This window comes from Mustela putorius, unplaced genomic scaffold (genome assembly GCF_011764305.1).
Source record: "Mustela putorius furo isolate JIRA1106 unplaced genomic scaffold, ASM1176430v1.1 tig00000450_pilon_pilon_pilon, whole genome shotgun sequence".
Classification (NCBI taxonomy): domain Eukaryota; kingdom Metazoa; phylum Chordata; class Mammalia; order Carnivora; family Mustelidae; genus Mustela; species Mustela putorius.
In genome coordinates, this window is record NW_025421385.1 from 15,735,729 (window position 1) to 15,757,057 (window position 21,329).

Sequence of the window (21,329 nt, forward strand, 5' to 3'; positions counted from 1 at the left end):
CTGCCCATCTTCAAATTTCTCCTCTTGGCAAAAATCTGTGCTGTGTTCTCGATTTTCTGATTTTCTTTCTAATCCTCTCAGTGATGTTGAAATCCTTCCACTCTCAACGTAGGTCTTAATTCTGGAAGTTCAGCATTTACCAGGGGTTTCTTTTCTATCACAGTGGATTGAGAATGTTGAAGATTAATCAATTCATTCCAAATGTGGAGTCTTTCGAGCAAGGTGTCTGATTAGTCTGGCTCTTGGACAGAAAAACAAGTTCGTGCAAGACATTAAGCAGATGGAAGCAAGCAGACCATATCAGTTGTCACATCATTGTTTCCTTATGTCACCATGAATGACTGACATCCCATGGTGACTAGCATCTTTAACAGCCTTCTCTCCCAGAGAAACTGCTTCTGACTCTTAGTAAACGACCTCTGCCAAAATGAAGAGTTCATTGGAAATGCCCAGTTGTTAATCAAACACTAGACTCTAATACTTACTTGTACTTAAGTAGGGCATAATCTTGCCAGCAGGTAAATATTTTAGACACAGTTCTGGCTTTTAGAGAAGATAGCTCAGTTGTCAGTCAAATATTTTAGTGGCGACCGTGAGCCACGGCTCAGCGAGGTGCTGGAGCCGTGGACTTTGGTGACTCTGGCCATGGGTGCTCCTTCCCTCTGGAATGCCACACCTTGCAAATGTCACCTTCCTTTTCTCTTAGCAGCTGAGTTGTACCCCTACTAGTCACTCTTTTCTTCTACAATAATGCAGTCCTCAATTTTAACTGGCCATAAGGCTGCCCAGGCTTAAGATGGTATCTTTCAGTGCAACAAGATAGAAGGAGCTCAAGTCCCTAGGAGCAGATAGCTACCTACTGGCCTTGGACTTACTCAGACATGTGTCTCCCTCCCCCACCCACACTGGCAGTTGAATACAATCTCAACCCATACACTGAGCACACAATGTGCAGGAGGTCTGGAGTTGGGCCTTTGGGCACTAATCCCAGCGGTGTCCTTGATTAGCTAGGTGTTTGGACCAGACATCCAACTATTAGGACACCCACTTCTTTCTCTTCAAAATGGGAGCAATTGTCTGCAAAGTGCTTGTGAGCATGAAATGAATAAATGTATGCCAATCCTCTGGAGTCCTGCCTGGGCTGGGAAGTGCTCAGTCAGTGTCAGCTATCACGTCCATTGCCACCTCCACCCCCATGCCCATCCCTCCAGGGTCTGCTATTCCTTGCTATAACAGGAGGCAAATGGGAATCAGAAGGCAAAACTTCATCCCCGTCACCCTAGCCCTTCGCACTGTCTCACATCCCCCCCCCCCCCCCCCCGCTCACTCCCCAGATGCCCCGTCCCTTCCCGTCTTCTTACTGCTTATTTAGAATTTCCACTCTACTCCTCCTAGCAGCTGACTTTGCCCACTGTAATCCCTCTTCATTAGGATTCCTCTCACAGTGAATTCTAGCTTTTGCGAATTTCCATCTGTAGAGTTTCCCTGTTGTAAGAATTTAAATATTTGCATATTATAAAATTTCCACTAATATTTGGAAAAGAGGAACGTTGCAATGGAGAAGGAAGAAAATAAAGCAGATGCCGGCTCTCAGAGGGTGAAATTGGCCAAGCGAGAGCAAACAGAAGACTCTGGATTGTACTTGGGGGCTGGTGTGAGGGGAGAGGCCACAGACACAGAATGCAGAAGAGGGCTCACATGTGTATGTCTGGTAAAGCTATCAGAGCTGGATCTAACACTTTGAACCTCTCAGTGCTGTGGAGAGAGATTGAGCTACGCAGAGACTGTAGGTTATACAAAGCCTTGTTCACCTCAAATACCAAGCTAATCTGCCTCAGAGCAAGGCACAATCTTGGAAATTGAGGAAAGCTCTTCCAAATCATGAAACCGAGAAAGCATGTCCATGTATTAGATGAATGATGGAGAGGAAAAACTGACCTTGTATCTAAGCTCATTAAGAGAACTGATTTGCCGACTTGTCATTGACAAGACCGGTTGTGTCCCTAAATTCATGAGGGAGCCCAGTGTGCTTGAAAATAATTTTCCTTAGATAGGAATCTAAAGTGTCACCTAGTCATTCATTCAAGAAAGCCCCAAATCTATTTTCATGCAACTATTTTCCCCTAGTGTTTACTCAAAAGAAAATGTAGAACTCTGAGGATGTCTTTCAATCTCATTGTCAGCAGTAAAATCTCTTCAAAGTCACCCCTGAAAGGGCAGTGAAGTGCCCAGAAGTGAAAGTACAACACTGATTTCCTATTCTGCAGGAGACCCCAGCAAAAGTAAGAAACCCTAAAGGGCCAACCTGAATAGGAGAGAGAGAAAGTCTGGATGGAGGGGCTGGAAGTCGTGGGGAAAAGCCCTGCTGAGTACTTCCTGCTACTTCCACTCAGTAGTCCCCCGCCCCCAGTCAACCCTTGAGGGCCTTCCTAGTGGCTTCATGACAAGGAAGAGATTTCGATTGTTCATTAAACAGTTGCTAAAGGCCAAGCACCGTATCACAGTTTATCTGCCATCATCACATGGTCCTCACAATCCTATGTAGTAGTTACCCTTATCCCCCACTTTATGGAAGAAGAAACAGCAGGTAAGTAGTACAGTTCATGTTCAAGGACAGTCCATTCAGCTTGAGAAGTGTGAACAAGGCTATCTTCATTCCCTGTTCAAGAAGGTGAAAAGAGATGGAATTTCACATCCTCTGAGGCAAGAGCAGCAGGTTCAAAGATGGCCCGTCCCAACTGAGAACTCATTAAAGACGCCGGTGCTAGTTCTACGAGATGTGTAAACAAGACCGAATTATGCCTCAGCTACATTATGAGTGAAGTGGGATTTCTTTCATTAGCCCAAGATTGCAATCACTGTGTATAATATTTTAATGGAGTTGTCTTCCAAAAATAAAATTCAAGAATACAACTTAGCCACTCATGCAGTTCAATACTGCTGTGCTATTGGGTACTTTAGTGGGATGTGGCAGCAAATAAAACAGGCAGAAAAACACCGCTGCTCCAACAGGGCAATTTGAGTACAGATGGAGAAAGAACATATTAAGGAACTACAACTATTTTTAGTAGGCATATAATTAATTGATGGCTATTCTGGAAAAGTTTTCTTATCCATTGGAAATATATATTGAGATATTTCTGAGTAAAACAACATGATATCTGGGATTTGCTTTCATTGGTACCAAGCAGAAGGTTCACGGGGAAAGAGATGAAACAAGATTGGCAATTATAATTGTTCAGTCTGCAAGATGGGTACACGGGTGTTCATCATATGATTTTCTCTTTTACTGGTGTGTATTTGGACATTTCTTTAATTAGAAGAGAGAGTCCTCCCTGAGGAGCTCAGAAAAATAAAGAGTAATTTACAATGTGTCAATCAGACAGAAAGATGTGCTATGCAGGAAAAATAAAGAAAGGAAGTGAGGAGGGAAATGCTGAGAACAGGGCAGATAAATAAAATATTTCTAAATGCATATAATATTTTATATATATATATAAATTAATAAGACATGGAGGAGTTGATAATCCATATGAGGCCAAAGTATTAATATACATGAAGCTGATTAACATGGTAATTAAAGGACATCTGGTATCTGAGAAAAAAGAGAGCAATTCAGGTTTTCCAAAAGATTGTCGGTTTTAAAGAAATGCTAATGATTTCTAGCATTTACTCGCATTTTCTGGATGCTAGAAGTAGGCTTTGCAAGAAAGCATGAGAAAGAATGACCGGGATCCGATTCTTAGCCTAAGCCTGGGGGCTGGTGCTGTTTCCCTTGTCTGTGAAGTGCTGCCCCTCGGCTAGGAAAGACAGATTGCTTGTCAGCTTGTCCAAAGTCATGCCAACTCTGAGTGGGGGAACCCAGTGTGGAACCAGATAGTCCATCTCCAGAACCTAGACATTTAAGCATCATACCACACTGCCTGTTTTGATGGGTATGTAGCATTGGATAATGAAGGGTAAACCAATAAATAGACCTAGATGTCAAGCAGTGACTTGGTATTTTTTGAGTGTGCACCATGTGAGATTTTATTTGGCTCTGGAGGCACCGTGGAGGAGTGGGGCAGGGTGTGGGGAAGCAGCCTGGGTGCAGTCGAGGGCAGATATGGGAGAACAGCCAAGAGTAAAGCTCTCTGGGTAAGATGGCGCTAGAGGCAGACAATTGGCCCAGGGGGACTGCCCAAGGAAATGTCCTTGGAAGCCTAGGAACAGGAGCGTAGGAATGGAAAAAGTGGAATCACAGGGCAGGTTCTCACCATTTCTACTCCTAAGTATTCACCTACCCACTCACCCGCATCCACACACAACACCTTCGGCTTCTGATCTCGTTCTAGAATGGGGACTAACAGTATCAGATAACCAGAACCTACCTTTCTTAGAGGCCAGAGATGGCAATGGTGATGTGGATTTATTCGAAAATGTATAAGCTTCTGTGTCGGGCACTGTTCTAAAACATTGGAAATAGAATGAAAACAACACAAAGCCTCTCTTCTCATGAAGAACAGATAAGAAACAAATACATCCTTTGTTAGGTGTTGATAAATGCCAAGAATAAAAATGAAGTAGGGTAGGAAGGATATGGCTTGCAAGGTGCGGGGGTTCCTAGTTTCTAAAGCATGATGAAGAAGACTTCTTTGATAAGGGGATACTTGAGCAGGGAACTGCAAACAGAAAGACAGTAAGGCTTTGATATCCAGGGAAGAATTTTCCAGGCCGAGGTCACAAAAACACTCTGAGGCTGGGGCTTGTTTGGCGTATGTGGGAACTACAAAGGGCGAGTGAGCCAAGGCAGAGTGAGTGTGCGGGTAAGAGCAGGGGATAGGGTCAGAGAGAAAGATGGGGGGAGGGGCCAACTGGGAAGGGTCTCGCAGTCTAGTTCACAGATTTCTTTGGACTCTCACTGAGTTGGGAAACCATGAGGGGCATTTGCATCAGCTAACCTATGGACAGGATCACTTTGGGGCTGCTGTGTAGAAAAGAGATAGGAGAGACCGTGGATCTAAGCAGGGAAACCTGTTAAGAACCTATTGCACTAATCCAGGGACAGAGGACAAAGGAGTTGAACCCAGTGGGAGCAGTGAAGTCTATGAGAAGTAAGATTCTGGATGTTCTGGATGTAGAGCCCGTGGAGTATGCCTATCCAATGGACCTGAGACGGGGGAATGTGACTAGAGGAATGCTAAAGGTTCTCTGTCTGGGACTTTTATCTCTACCTTAAGTTCTACCATGGGTTAAGCCATTACAGGTGCCCCTATGACAAGATATTCACTGGCCAAATTTGTATACTAGATACATCGGTCAGTGCTGGCTCAAGAATTATTTGAACCGTCTAGGCAAGAGGTAAGCGTCTAATGGGATGGGACAGGAGCATGGGTAAGTGAATGTGGATGGAGAACTGTTCAGGAAGTCACTGCTAACTGATTGGACAAGGAAGGTCGCTTGCCGCGACCAGTGAGTTACAGCGCTATTAACTAAGAATTGGAAAAGGAGGGAAAAAAACAACCCCAGGAAGTTGGAGGTGGGTCTGGAAAGAGAGATTATGAGTCTGATTCTGGGTGGGTGACTTTGAATCAATTGTGCAAAAGCCAACATATAAAATCCCAGGAGGCATGCAAATACGTGGGAGGCTTGGACAAGCCCACTGCAGTTTTTCTCTTGATTTCTTTTGAAACACAGTAAGGCCTCCCTACCTGAGCCAGAAAATTTAAATCAGAATATTCTACAAGAAATTTCATTTTATTATTTCCCAATAGACCTAGTCACTCAAATGAGGCTATCAGAATCCATTCCCTTCTAACATGACGGGGTCATCCGAAGACCTATCTTAGCAAGTTAAATTGGCAAATAACAGAACAATCCTTGCCCCCCTTAAAATAACATGAAACAATGTGATTAAGTCATATTGGGTTTTTTTTTTTTTTTCCAGTAAGAGTGCTAAATTTTGAATATGAGAATAACAAATACAGACTTCTCAAACTTGTTTTTACAAGTCTAATCTCAAAGTTGGTAAACTAGAATTAAGGTTTTTATCCCAAACCCACACATTTAACATTGAACATCTGACTTCTTGATCCCACTTTACAGTGGAAATCAAGAGCTGGACCAAAGTTAAAGTCGATCAATTCATTAATTAAAGGTCAAGAGCCTCTACTGACCAGGCTCTCTGTAAGGGGAATTCCAGGATGAATACGGCATAATCTCTATGCCCCAGAAAATTCACGACCTACCAGAAGGTATGAGGTGCCCTCCCCCGGCATTAGGAAGCGTGTTTACAGAGCTGGCATAGGGTAATATCCTGTCTGGAAATGCAGATCCATCACTCCACTGCTGGAACATTAGAGTCTTCTTACCACTACAATTTCTCTGATAGTTGTTTCTGTTCCAGAATAAACACTGCTGAGCTCCCAAGTACACTATAAACCGGTGAAAGACAGGCAACGAACCTACATATTTATAGAGTACCACATTTACTGCAGACCTAGGCAACTTTCAAACTACCGGATGCCTGTTGCAGAAAATCATTTGAATACACTTTCCTTAAAAAAAAAGCAACAAAACAAAACCTTCATGAAGTGTTAAATCCGAGAACCTCCACATTTCTCCAGCGGGTTTCCCTCCCCCTTTCATTTCCTTCTCTTTTTTTCTCTTTTCCTTCCTCGTCCTCCCTCTCCTTCAAATATTTCGCTGCCTACTCAGAATTGCCTTTTTTCCACCAATGTGTGAAAACAAAGATTTTTGCCCACATTTCTTGATGCTCCTTTCAACCAATAGGAGAAGAAATATTTTGTTCAAATCTTGGCTGTCAAGGAGCTCACGGTTTAGTGAGGGAAGGCAGACCAACTAAACGGTTATCGAAAATACCACGCCGGAAGTGCGAGAAATGAGATAATGAGGGTGCTCCGGAGATGGAAGGAAGGGGGTACTTGGCTGTGAAGGGGTTTAGGGGGAGGTGAGGTGATCGGCCATGGCTTCACAGAGAGCACCAGCCACGTGCTGCTCTGGGGTCCCCACCCAGGGGAGCTGAAAGAGAGAGGGCAACGGAACTGAAGGTGGGGACTGGTAAGCAGGAGGGTCAAAACAAGTAACAGTAGCCAAGCTGCTTCCTAATGGCCATAAATGCCTTCTCCTTGAGCTGGACCGTCTTGGCTGGCATGGCAGCTCTGAATCAACCCGCTTCTCATCACCTCCTCTGCGAGGACCGCTACCTACGAGAGCGCCCCAACTGTTCTACCTGTTTCCCAAACTTTCCACTGCGGTCCTCTCTCTGCACAGCAGCCGGAGTGATGATTGGCCATGAATCATATTAGGTCACTCCCCTGCTTCAAACCTTCCGGTTTGAAGTGCTTTGCACTTTTAAGCCATGGTAAAGACCTCTGATAATAGAAAAATCGATACCGTCCAGGTCCTGTTTGCCTGACCCTCTAGCTTCATCTCCCACCACTGCTGCTCTCCTATCTCTCACACACAGCGATTTTTCCTTTTCTAGAACTCACCAAGCTTATTTCTTTTAGGTCCTCACCCCACCCCCCAACCAATGTTCTTCCCTCAGATTTTCTCAGGGTCACTTGTTACTTAAGGCTCAGCCCAATGTAACCAGCTCAGATAGGCCCTTTAGGCCCTCAGGCAAAGACAGCACCCCACCCCTGAGGCATTTTTTCTATATTTTTTGCTTCTTCTTCTTCTTTTTTTATTTTTCCTATATTCTTTTCTTTACAGCACTCGTCACAAAGAGTTTTCCCTTCATTCCAGATTTGGTCTGTTTTGTCCAACATATCCCCAGAATTTAGGAAATTATTTTTGTTGAATAAACTAATTCTCATTGGAATGTTCGAGTATAATGAATATCATGTCTCTACTACAGTAAAACAAACCAAAAAAATGTGTTGTTCTTCCCTCTGTCATACCACGGACTTTTACTTCGGTCATTGTCATGTTGGTCTGTTGTTCCAGGGTCTAGTAGCAGGGAATAAAACTACAGGGTAACACCCAGTGAACACAGTAAAAGACCCTCTATTTAGCAAGGGCTTATTATTTACGAGGCAGCGCATACACACTGCACGTTTAAATCTCATAACACCTTCATTACATGGTTTTATCCCCATTACTGAAGGCATTTTCTAGTAACTTCTAAATGACATGTAAATTGCCCAGTTCCAGGCTATTCCCCCATCTCAACTCTGAGGATTCAAACCTGAGAAAAACAAGTTAATCTTCTGCATGCACACCATTTCCCCCAAAATGAGCGCCACAGAAAGAGTGTTTGAACTAGTACCACAAAAAGGAAGCAAAGAGAGCAAGTGAGTTTGATATTTGATTGCATTTTGGAGTATCAAATACGAATCTTCTCATCGGTATATGGTATACAGTTCCTGAATGTTTGCCAAGCATGTTTATTGCGTATATCAGTAATCCAAAACCAAGGGGACTTTCAGGCTAGCTGTAGCTAGCTCTTATGTCTTTAGGTGCTACAGACAGGTATTTTCTCCTTCATTTACATAAGAATGTAAAAACAAATACCTGTTAACTTCCTATTTGAAATTTCTTGAACTACGGTGCTAGATTAAATAGTATCACCTCTCGATATGTAGACCATAAAGCGAAATAAATCTCTTTTTGCTCCTCAGAGGAATTCCGGATTTTGAAAGGCATTGCTATTGTGGGGCTTGTGACAAATCGATTTTTAGAACTTCATGATATTCGCTTTCATAGCAGAGTAACTTCTAAAAAGAAGTAACAAAAAAAAAAAAAATGAGTGCTCTATAATGATGACACTTTCTGGAAGTCATCTGGATTGTAAGTTGCTAGAGGTAATGTCTTATAACAGGGCACACCAGGGGCCACAAGGTTCCTTGGACCACAAGACATTATTTTCACATTACTTGCCTTCCCATTTTAGCTTCAAGATCAGATATCATTAAATATTGTGATTAAATGGCATTCCTTAGAGCTTAACCCAAACAACTGTTAAAGGAGAGAGGGGAAAATAAGCATTTATCTCATATACACAGGGAAGAATAGTGGAAAAATGCCAAGACCACCAAGATTTTGCTCCATAACGATATTCCAGAAGCTTCCAAACATTTCCCCAAGCACTTTCTAGACACAGCCAATCCCAGGCAGCCCATCCACGTGCCCATTTTCCATCTGTCTCCTGCCCACATCATCACCCTTAGCGCCTCTCCCCCATTATTCCTCGGCACTCTCCCAAAAGTCTGATCTACACTGGCAAAGGCATAAGACAATAGAACACTTTTCTTAAAAAACAAACACACACACACACACACACACAAAACCAAAAAAAAACCCTAACTTCTAGAGTCTACATCTCTGTTATGCTCTGCTATCCCCCGCTAGGTAATCCTACATTCCTGGGTCTGACTCTTAGGCTCCATAATTCGTGTGTTTAGTCGATTCACATTTTAAGAGGCATGAGACAGCTGGATATTTAGACTGTAAATTGTTTCAGACCAGCTACTGTACCCTCCTCTGAGGCGGTGATAATATTTTAGCATAACACAGATGCTTAACCTAATGACAGGTTTACATGGTTTAAAGGGAACAAACACAGGATGGTATATTTATGCTCCAGATTACAGTTTTCCCTCCCTCCCGGCACGTCGGAGAAGCACAGATGGTAGTGTTTGAGGACCGTGTGTAATCACACAGCCCCGGGAAGCTGAACTCTGTGATGGCCTCAGTTCCGTGCCCCCACACCTTCCTCGTGGCCTCATGTTTCCCCCACCTTTGCCCCGTCACCCCAGCCAGCTTTCTAGTCACAGACTGGGACAGCCTGAAATCATCCCAAGGCTGGGCTGGTTCATGTGCATCCCTGGAATGCGTACGAATGACCTTTCCTTTGCATCTCCTTGTTTGCGAGGACTCGATTTCAACTAGAGTTGGTAGGGATTCTGAAGACCTCCTAAAACCCAAGGACTTCCATCGAGGAAGGTGGAGGAAGGAAGAGGAAAAGGTCTGCACTTTGTTTCCTCCTTGGTCAAGCAGTGACTGCCCTTCCTGGTCAGGCGGAGCACGGAAGGGGACTTTACTGGGGCTGCAGTGGACCACTGGAGGAGGCGAGGGCCCAAAGGGACAGAACTGAGGAAGGCACTATACTCAGGGGAACAACATGCCACTGAGTGCTGTGGACTTGGGTATGAATTTCATACCCAAACAGCTTGAAAGCACACTTTTATGACAGCTAGAAATAGCCACGTGTTGTCAAAGCTCCATTCAGAAGTCATCCATTCAGAAACCAAGGAGTTGAAAGAATCTTGGAGTCATCCATTTAGAAACCGAAGAGTTAAAAGAATCGTAGACAGATGGGGAGAGCTGGTCAAGGAAAGAGAGACAGGAAGAGTCCACACTGGGTGCAGAAAAAGACCTTGATGAGTAAGGACTCAGAGTTAGAGGGTGGTCAGAAAGAAAAGATTTCAGCAGCCTTTTACTCTCTGAACAGGGTGGAGGGTGGGGAAATACAGGAAGAGAACATCTCTTGGAGTGTGAAAACCTGGAGACTTGCCAGAGGAGAAAAGGGGGCTGCTTCTAAATGGAGCCCCTTCCACTTCATTATCAGAAAGGACCTACTTGGTCAGAGCAATGATTAGCCCCTTGGGAGACAGAGGAGAGAAAGAGTATTTATGTTGAATTAACTCTAGAAAACTGAAGGACATAAGCACCAGCTAATGTCTTCATTGCCCCTAGAAAGGCATTTATGTGCATTAATCCCTGCAGACAGCTGCCAAAAGGAATTATCCAGCTGCAGAAGCCACTCGACTTCACTCCTACCCAAGGTATGTGTAGGTCAATTCCATGTAGACAAGATTCTCTAATACAATTTGATCCTTTAAAGGATCAAAGTGGAAGTTTTAAAACTATTTTAAAAACAGATCAGCTCACAAAAGTCTGAGGTGTCTCACAATGTCTTAATTTACTATAATCTTTATCTTTGATGGATCCAAGTCATTTTTTCAGAGGTATGAAACAGAAGAGAGAAACTCAGAATATGAACCATTGGCTCCAATCTTGTATGCAACCATAGAGCATCCCTAGTGTATTCCATGAATAGTTACTTAGCAACAAATATCAATACATATCAAATATCAATACATGTCCTCGATGTTAAGATGTACATTTTTCACAACCTAGGGACGTATCTTATAGGAGAGGGTTGTCAATTTTATTGACACCATTTGCTTTTAGTGGGACCCTAAAAGATGGTGTCTTTCACAAATATCTTGGATTTGATGAGTGGGAACTCACCATTATCATTCAAGTCACACTTCACACATGACCTTCTCTGAGAGGCTTCCTGGAGCCCAGTCTAAGGTGGCCCACCCAACACTTTGATTCCTCTCCCTTGGTATCCTATCTCCATGGGGACCACATCTCTTATGTTCACCATTATGCCCAGAACTGGATCAAGCATCATCCTAGACATAGTAAGTTCTGAATGGAATGAAGGAAAGTTACCATTTATTGAGCAATTACTACATGTCAGACCCTGAACTAAATGCTTTATGGAGGCAAATCTCATTTAATCCTAGCAATTTAGAGGTCATTCTTATTATCTACTCTAAAGATGGGACAGCAGATGGTAGCTTAAGTGGCGAAGCCAGGACTAGACCTCGGCACAACCTCACCTCAAAAACCAGACCCGTAGGCACCATACTATTCTGTACATCACACACAAAGCCTGGAAATACTTCTGTGATTGTCCAGAGCTATATGGGAAGATCGCTAAAGCTACAGACTCCCACCCTTAAAAAGTAATATTTGTCGGGACGCCTGGGTGGCTCAGTTGGTTGGACGACTGCCTTCGGCTCAGGTCATGATCCCGGAGTCCCAGGATCGAGTCCCGCATTGGGCTCCCAGCTCCACGGGGAGTCTGCTTCTCTCTCTGACCTTCTCCTCGCTCATGTTCTCTCTCACTGTCTCTCTCTCAAATAAATAAATAAAATCTTTTAAAAAAAAGTAATATTTGTCTACTGGGGATCATCACATCCCTCTGTCCTTCTAAGTGCTTTAAGTACAAGGTCCTGTGTTAATAAAGAAGTACAGGTGTCTCACCTCATCTCTGCTTAATAAGATGAGGAGAGGCTCCATGGTATGTGCGCTGCCGAAGCGAGCATGAGGAGAGTCTCCATGGAAGTGATGCATATTTCAACCTTGAATGGAAGGGTTCCACCTTTAATGGGAGACAGCATAGCCCACTTAGGGCTCTGTGAGTTACCTGGACTGATAGGGACAGAGAGTATACATGGGAGGTGCTTGAAGAAAAGTAAATACAAGGGCCTTGGGTGCCATGCCGGGGGGCTTGATCTTCATTTCATAGGATCAATACTCTTCATGAACAACCCATTTCAGTGTGGGCTTTTCTCTATCTCAGCCGAGATTCTCTTCCATTCAGCACCCAACTCAAGAGAAAATATTGAAATTTGGCATGGCCATTCTCACGTCAATTGATGGCCATGTGGAACAGACTTCTAAGGCTAGTGTAAAGAGAAAATCGAGAATGACTGGAAAAAGAATGACAATGGAGATTTGATTCTAAGTCCATGTCTACTGAGCCACCTTAAAGCCTATTACATTTGTTACTTTGGGTTTCTGCAGAAATACTGACGCATACCACAAACATAGCCTATTTCATTTAGGACACAGGTGACAAACTACGGCTACAGGTCAAGGCCAACCTGTAGCCACTCTTATGTGGCAGTCAAGGAAAGGTCGATTTTTATATTTTTAAAGCACTATAAACAGACAACACTCTCTCTCCAACACAAAGAGTATGTGGCATAGGCATACAGGTACCAGAAAATACTTACTATCTGGCTCTATATGGAAAAAAATTTACTATCTAGAACTTCTTATCCTCCTCCTCCATCTCTGTTCTGACACAGGTCATCCATCCAAATTAGTGTCTAATGTGATGAGACATGTAGAGAATTAGACCCATTTACCATCTCAGAAATGAAAGCCAATTCAATGGTATGATAATTTATTGCTCTAGGAATTCCTCTTATGAGAATTCTAAATTTTTAGCCAATTGTTAGACTCACACCCATTTCAGCTTTGTCTTTGATAATTTAAGAAGATGTCCTCCCTTACACTCAAGGGCTTGCTATCTTTTGGCCAACTGCTGTAACGGTTTTACCTTTTTTCGTGCTGGTGGTAAGTGTCTTCAGGAGGCCCCGCAGCCGCCTGGTTATTAAAGTTTACCAAAACAACTTTCTTAATTAAAGACCCGTGAAAGCCCTGACTCTCCTCCCATTGGGTTAGTACATCAAGTGGGGGTAGCTGCAGTCTTTTTCAAAACTTAACCTTGCATACTTCAGGTTGACTTTTCCTCCAGGATTATATGGGATGAGAGAAGGAAGAAGAAGGTTATGGGTTTTCGGATCCATGAATGTGACACCCTTTTGCTTTCCATCAAACAGTAAATCAGTATTTACCAGAAGAAGATGTTCAGGCTTGGGAATTTCTACTTGCTTCTACCTCATCAGAAAAACATTTGGGGGGGGGGTGGTACCCTTGTGTATACAGTTTGAGAAGAGAGCAAAGTATGACTCAAACTTGAAAACTATCCTAGATAGACTGTCCACTCCTGGTCCCTGGGAGAGGAATCACCCGGGCATACTGGAAGTTCTACAGCATCCAGGTAACCTGCGGCCCTGTTGTCCTAAACAGACCTGCCACCACCACCCCTACTAGGAGGATTAGCTACACTTCTATTATCTTTGCTAAAACATCTGTTGCTTTTCATCAGCATGAGCAATGAAAAGCTGAATGTAGAGTCTTCTCTTAATTACTTGAAAGCTGGCTCTCTAATCATAAGTTCTACTTGGCACAGATGCCCATGGCTCTGACTGCCCAAATGGTTGGGTGTCAGCTTTTTCGTTTTATTAAGATTGATGGAGGCTGCGATGAAACATTAGTAGTTGAGATGTCTGCCACCTGCAAGTGCTCGGCTGCTTACAGTCTCTTTCTAGAAAGTGTTTCCATTTCCATACCTGCCTGCATATGTGACCATTTTGCTTTAGGAACCATGTTTTTCCGAAGACAAAAGAGACAAGCTCCTGAAAGAATGAATCATTGCATTTAATAAAACATATTTTCCTATGCTGCCATCATTTCTAGATAATACAATCTGGGGCAAAGACAAGTGAACCTGGTTTAAATCACAGTTCTGCTAGTAGAGCTTTGCAACCTCCAGAAAAAACAATCACTCCTGGGGCTTGGTTTATCAACAATAATCACCTTTAAAGTATACAATGTGGCAAACACTTACAATGGATTGTCTCATGAATAATCATCAATGCTCAGTGTGACTCCCCAGGGGAGAGTCATTATTTCCTAAATTTACAAAGGAAGAAATGAGTAAAGGTGAGATAATTCTGACAGCAACCACCTATAATTGTTACATTTTCCTGGTTATAAAATAATCTACATCTAAATAATTTCCTTAGCAGGGTCAAGGTCTCAGCCAATGAGCTATGGAGAGGCAAATTTCATTCACAGGTCAGTTTGTTCCAGGACACTTGGTTCTTCCCTACTTGTGCTTTCCAAAACCTTTAAAATGTAGGGACTCACCTAGATCATCCAGGATCCATTCTAGCCTTAACATTCCATGCATCTAAACATCCCTGCAGAAGGATTAAAAGATGATCATTGCTTGAAAGACCAATCACTAGCAATGAAAACAGGAGGGAGAAGCCTGCAAACAGTGGATAGCAACTGTTAAGAATCAGAGCACAGGGACACTTGGGTGGCTCAGTCGGTTAAGAGTCTGCCTTGGGCTCAGGTCATGATCCTGGGGTCCTGGGATAGAGGATGGAGACTTGTGCCTTGGGCTCTCTGCTTAACAGGGAGCCTGCTTCCTCCTCTCTCTCTCTCCCTCCTTCTGCCTACTGCTCTTTCTCTGTCAAATAAATAAATAAAAATCTTAAAAAAAAAATTCAGAGCATAGATCCAGAAATTGCTTTTAATTTCCTAAGAGCTCAAAAGACTCAGGGCTACTCAAGCTTTTCCCATATGTATATGTTAGGCTACATACCATTAAATCTTAATTAAATCACTCAAAAATCACATCCTCAGAGGAGAACAAAAGAGTACGGGTTATTCTTGGTTTTGAAAAATGACATTGCTGCTTTCTATTGATTTGTTTCAAAGTGACCGCTTTATCTCTTTGAAGCACAGACTGAGTCTCCCAGGGAAATAGTTAAGCTTGTATCGGGTAGCATCAGCCATATTCAAATCACTACAAGAACTGGTGCCCATAGCGAAGATGGAGATGAGCAGGGAAACCCCATCAGGGAAAGCATGAAGCCATCACGGATCAGACTGCCAGATGATTTTCTCACTTTGCCCCTCAACAGAGAGCTTCGGATTGCATGTAGGACAGAAAGGGAACGTCAGGCTGTGGATGACCTATTAGGGATGAGGTCAGCAAGACGGGACAACTCTGGGGACACATCTTTAAGTGGTTTAGTGGCCTCCCCAGGGGCCTCAAATAGGACAAAAAGGAAAGTGACGAATTAGGAATCCAGATTCAAAGACAGGAAAGGATCATATGTCAAACCATCCCTTTGTAAGGGTTGAATTTTGTCACCAAATAAATATCACTGGAGAGTGGGGGAAGGGGGGGTGAGCGTGAAGCTTGAGGAATTATCTGGTTCCTGTAGATCACTTTGTCATCGGGTTAAAGCTAAGGGCACCAGAGGTGGAATGGCCCGCTCAGGTCTCCAAGTTAGAAAAGTTTTCTTATTCCCCGGACACGACAGGCTTGGAAATGTTTTAACAGAGTCTAATCAAAGTCCAAAGCCTATAGATTCTTTAAGTCAGCCAACCCCAGAAACTGAGAAGCCAGAAGAAGCTGATTTTCACACTTGATAACTATTTTCATAGCATTTACACGACTTCTCTAGGCCTGGAATTCGGTGAGATGACAAATTTGACCTCGAGTCAACATTCTGGACTTCTCTTGGTTTAAATACGAAACGCAAGGTAGCTCGGTAGCCACCTCGCACCCCACCCCCCAACGCCCGCATCCCCCAACACACACACCCAGCTCCGCATAGACGCCTGCTGGAAACAGCCTTTCCTCGGGACTTCCACTCAGTGATTTCAGAAATCTGTGCAGTAGCCCGGGCCACCTGAGGGCGGTACAAACGGAGCGTTAAGGACCAGAACTTAACGCAAGGCTGGCTCTGCAAACAAGACTCCACGGCGCGCTTAAAAAAGTCATCCATCTCATTGTTTCCAAGGAACCGAAAGAAATGTAACAGCTTAACTTCTCCCGGTTAGAACCTCCTTAGGCTTCTGGTTTCGGAAACAGACTCTCAACAGTGGACACAAAGAGGGCCCTGGGCTTCGGGCATCCCCCGCAGACCCTGTCGAGGCCAGGAGGTCCGCAGCGTCCCAGCGGACCAGGTGCTGCCATTTACCCACGTTACGGACAAGCCACCTCAACCCCCCCCCCCCCCAGGGATCTTATTTGCAGAGCCGGGACACCAAGGGGTCCCCCAAGCCAAAGGCTGAGCCCCGGCCTCCTCCTCCCACCGCAGTTCGCCGGTCCTGGGAGGCCAGGCGCCGGGACCGGTGTTGGGGAGTTGACCTCGGATGTCTGGCAGTCGCGTCCCGTTTTCGGACGATCCAGTCTGAGTTGTGGGGTTGGGTTTTTTGTAACACTCCTGCGTGCAGGCAGAAACTCCTTCTCGGATCAGGCGGAGGGGCGGGAGCGCGGGGCCGGCAGATCAAGGCTGCGCCCGGGCTGGGGCCGGGACTCGGGGACCCGGGGACCCGGAGCCCGGAGCCCCGAGCCCGGGAGGCCGCGGATCGCCCCCTCCAGGCGGCGGCGGGCAGCGACCGGCCCCGCGTCTCGGCCACGGGGACGCGCTCCGGGAACACCGTCTGCTCCCACCCCGGAGGGAGCGCGCAGGGGAGAGGGGGCCCCGGCACCACCTCCGCTCGCCGCCACCTGCGGGTTGGGGTGCCGGACCGAGGGTCCCTGGGTCCCCTCCCCGTTCCCCGCGGCTCCCGCCGGGCGCTCCCATCCCTGGAAAAGGACCCCGGGTGTCGGGGCGAAGCCGGCGCTTACCCGAAGAGGGGCGGCTCCTGCGCGGGGGCCGAGCTTCTAGGTCCGCGGGGAAGGTTCGGCTGCGCTGCGCGAGCTCCGACTCCGGCTCCCGCGCCCGCCGAGCGCCCTGCGCCGCCGCTCCGGCTCGGACTTCCTCTTCCTCGGCTCGGCCCCGCCGCTCGGCCGCGCTCCCCGGCTCGGCCGCGCCCGGGCCCGCCCCTCCCAGCGCCGAGATGCCGGCTCCGCCGCCCAGAGCAGCGGATCTTCGGGCCCTCCTCCCCGCAGCCCCCGGGCGAGCAAGGTGGGGAGGAGGAGGGGGAGAGCCCAAGAGCGAGATTAAGCACTTGGACTTGTCCCTGGAGCGTTGCCAAAGAGTGCAGTCAAATTACAGACCCTGGGGGATTTTTTTTTTTTTTTTTTTTTTTAAATCCCAGCTACCGTTTTCGCAGACACATCATTTTTCTTCATTTTCCGGGATCCTCGAGTCTAGCTTTCTCTTGGACGTGATAATTTCCCATACGATTTCCTTAAAATAATACCAAAGATCATTTTTTTAAAGTCAACATTCTAGTACTGCACAGAAGCTTTGGGGTTATACTATGTAAAAAGAGGGGAGAAGCTCAGGTTTCCAGACATTATTACCCTAATCACCTAAGTTAATGTACCAAATAACCTTTGCTTAGAGAAAGTAAAAGTGAAAAGGAGCAAAGACGACGACTAACCTTTGAAATAGCCTGATAAATGTTTAAAGGTGCCGGCTCTGTAGTAGAATTATGACTTCAGTCAAAGGTGCCTAGGATGACGGTCAAAGGCATGCAAAGTGATTCCTTAACACTTATCCCATCCAAAGTAGATAGATCATGTGTGCCTATGGACTCTATTAGGTTTTGTAATTTGTAGGGATGCATTCTCATATTACTTATTTACAGGCCTTCAGCGTTACCAGTTATTAGCTATATGACCTTGAGCAAATTCGTTACCCCCTGTGTCTCAGTTCCCCCATCTGTAAAGTGGGGATAAGTAAAGTAGTGCCTACCCCAGAGCTGCTGTGTGTGATTTAAGCAAGGTAATGCGCAGGAAGGTCTTAGGAGTCCAAACCTTGATGATAAAGCCTAGGTACATGTTAGCTGTTACTGTTTCTTTTCTTTTTTAACTTTCCCTTTTTATCTGCTTTTGTGCATGTACATGATTATGGGGAGTAAAATAAAGACTGGAAACAAAATAAGGTTTTGTGCAGTAAGGCTACACAGTGTCACTGTTCTCTCCCAACAATGCCCAGTTTATGTTCAGTTTTACAATTTATTTTGTCTCCGCGACTGACTTGTATTACCTAAAGCGATGAGACGGGGTTATGCTTGGACTACACTACCACGGAAGATTTGCAGTGGGACCAAAACAGATCCTTGCCGTCCTCAAAGCATCGTTTCAGATGTTTAATCACAACCCTTTCTGGTCCATGGAGCTCATATAAAACCGTGCCTATTACCCCATCTGTCTCTGTTGTTACTCGCAATAGAAGTGAGCAGGAATACCTTGCACGTGTACAACACATTTGTGAGCTAGTATCACATGGACGGTCTTTATCACTCCTGTGAGGTGGTGCTGGTCTCACTTGACACTCAAGGAGCCTCAGGCTCAAAGAAGCTAATTGATCTGTGTGTGTGTCTGCCAGATAGGGTGTTAGGGACAAATCTGAAAAGAAGGGATGAGAACTAGGGTTTCCCGATTCCTGGAAAATGCTCTCTGCTATTCTACTCCGACCCCACATCTTCACACATTCGTGTGCACAGAGGACTTAAAGAAGCCATGTGATCTGACCTCAGCCGCAGACTCTGTCGCTTCCTAGCTGCTCACCCTTAGGCAGATAACAGTTGTGGACTTTGGTTCTTTATCTATGGAATGGTTATTATTCACTTCACCTCAGTTTATTAATGAGGTGAGAGGTGGGAGGTAGGAAGTGTAAACAGGTGCATGAGATCGCTTTTATTGATACCGAGGGCCAAGTCCAGCACGAGGCACCTAATCTACATTGTCATTCCTGATTTCCCAAATGAAGGCAGTTCACCCTTCAGATCACTAGAGATCTTGAAATCACCTGGTCTATCACACTGTGTGTCTAGTTCATCTGTGTGTGCCCAGCACTTTGATGGACTCCCAACACAATAGATATACAAAGTTCCATGGGTGGGTGGATGAATGATGGATGAAAGAAAGAGCAAGGCAGGAGTGGTGAACGTGCTACTCTGTAGCCTTTGTTAGTAATGTGCTACTCCCCCCTTTAAGGAAAAGAACCCAATGGAATGACTTTTTTTTTTTAAGATATTTTTATTTATTTGACAGAGATAAAGAACACAAGTAGGCAGAGTGGCAGGGAAAGGGAGAGGAAGAACATCCTCCCTGCTGAGCAGAGAGCCCCATGTAGGGCTCCATCCCAGGACCCTGGGATCATGACCTGAGCCAAAGGCAGACATTTAACTGATTGAGCCACTCATGGGCCCCTCCAGTGAAATGACTTTTTTTTTTTTAAGATTTTATTTATTTGTCAGAGAGAGGGAGAGAGAGCGAGCACAGGCAGAGAGAATGGCAGGCAGAGGCAGAGGGAGAAGCAGGCTCCCTGCCGAGCAAGGAGCCTGATGTGGGACTCGATCCCAGGATGCTGGGATCATGACCTGAGCCGAAGGCAGCTGCTTAACCAACTGAGCCACCCAGGCGTCCCTGAAATGACTTTCTAATGGCACATCTAGTGTCAGGAAAATTCTCTGGGTGAGAGGTTCTCTTACTATTAATTCTAATTTGGTCAGGGTCAAAAAAGGGAAAAAGAAACTACTCAATGTATTTACAAAAGAGAGATTTTATGCAAGGACTTACATGTGATGGAAGAAGTGGGAATCCAGGAGAGATGATGAGGTAGCCCAGGAATGATCAACAGCAGAAAGCCACTCCTTACTCTCACAGGCTGGAGAGGCAGGGGTAGGGGTTGTTACGGATGGAACTTATCTTTGAGAGCTGGAGACAAATCCACTGCCTTAGTCACTTGCAGAAAGGGAGAGAAACACCCTGGTTTTTTACTTTTCTTTGCCCCATAACCCAACATGGGTTGAAACCAACCTATGGGGAACCTGGAACACTCAGCCTATAGGGATGCCCAGTTGCCACGCCTTTGATCCTGTGATGCTGAGCAGGAAAAGGGCCAGGAGGATCTGAGGACAGCCAGCCCTTTAGCATATCCCTCAAAGCATACCTCTCCGTTCTCAAATAGTATTGGATCTACCAATGATACTTCTGCAGAAGCAATGCTCTTGCTTTTTGACATTACCGAGTGTCCCTCATAACATCTCATTCATTCCTCATACAGACCTGGTGATAGATACTCTAACCCCTAAATTACAGACAAGGTCGCAGAGATTCAGGAAATTTCAGTGATCTGGTCAAGGCCACACAACCATATGGGGCAGACCAGGCGTTGAATCTTCTGCATGTCCCACTAACTCAGCTGTTTCTAATGAAAAGCACTGTAATCATACACAATCTTGTATAGAATCACATTTCAGGGTCACCTGTCCACGCACATATGGGAGTTAATGTTTGCAAAGCTTACAGAGTTAAAAGGCTGGATCACGCCTTGCTTTCATTTTATGACTAATGGTGATAACTTTTATGATGCTGAAGATAGCTGTGCTGAATTTATGATCACACAAGATCAGAAACATTGTGTCCACTGGAAAAACATGGGTCTCATTTATTCATTCATTTTTTTTGGAAAAGCTATTTCAATTTTAAATTTGATTTTGTGAGGCTTTCAGGAAATCCTCTAGAATATTCTGGCCATGTTAGAGAGATTAGGGTGCGTGAAGTGTCTTGTGGTATAGAGTCTCATGTAGGGAGGACAGAAAACCAAGAGTGTAAGTGCACAATGGGGTGTCAAGCTCCTTCAAATGCTCTCCAGCCAGGAGTGGAGACCAGAATTGGTATCGATGCTAGGGAATCCCTGATCTGATCCTTCTCAAGCCTCAAATTAGCTAGAAGATTTAAAAATTAAGAAACTCTGCTGATCTCCAAGAGTAGAAGATAAAATAAGAAATATCCACGATTATTAGAGGCCTGCTGAGTTGGGTCTAAAAGTAGGTGGAGGATTTTGAGGACATTTGGAAACCCTGACACTTTATAATATCTTCATTGCTGGTCTGCAGCACCATCTCCAAAATTCCCCTCCCTAGAAGCTGAGTGGATTAAGACCTGGTGTCCAGGAGGCAAGCAC

The 21,329-nt window shown here is 45.0% G+C and overlaps 1 protein-coding gene across 2 annotated transcripts in view; it reads right to left on the minus strand.

Moving 5' to 3' along the window:
- Positions 1-17,374, minus strand: part of PLEKHG1 (pleckstrin homology and RhoGEF domain containing G1) — a 216,491-nt gene extending 199,117 nt beyond the window's left edge. Inside the window, exons 1-2 of one of the 2 annotated variants that reach the window (XM_013056735.1) lie at positions 17,093-17,170; positions 16,060-16,148 (exon numbers count right to left, since the gene is read on the minus strand). In XM_013056735.1, coding sequence (XP_012912189.1) covers positions 16,060-16,071 — 12 coding nt within the window. In that variant the 5' untranslated portion in view covers positions 16,072-16,148; positions 17,093-17,170. Of the gene's footprint in view, positions 1-16,059; positions 16,149-17,092 lie in introns of both variants that reach the window. The other variant, XM_004753562.3, reaches the window with a different exon arrangement.
- Between the last annotated feature and the right edge of the window lie 3,955 nt (positions 17,375-21,329).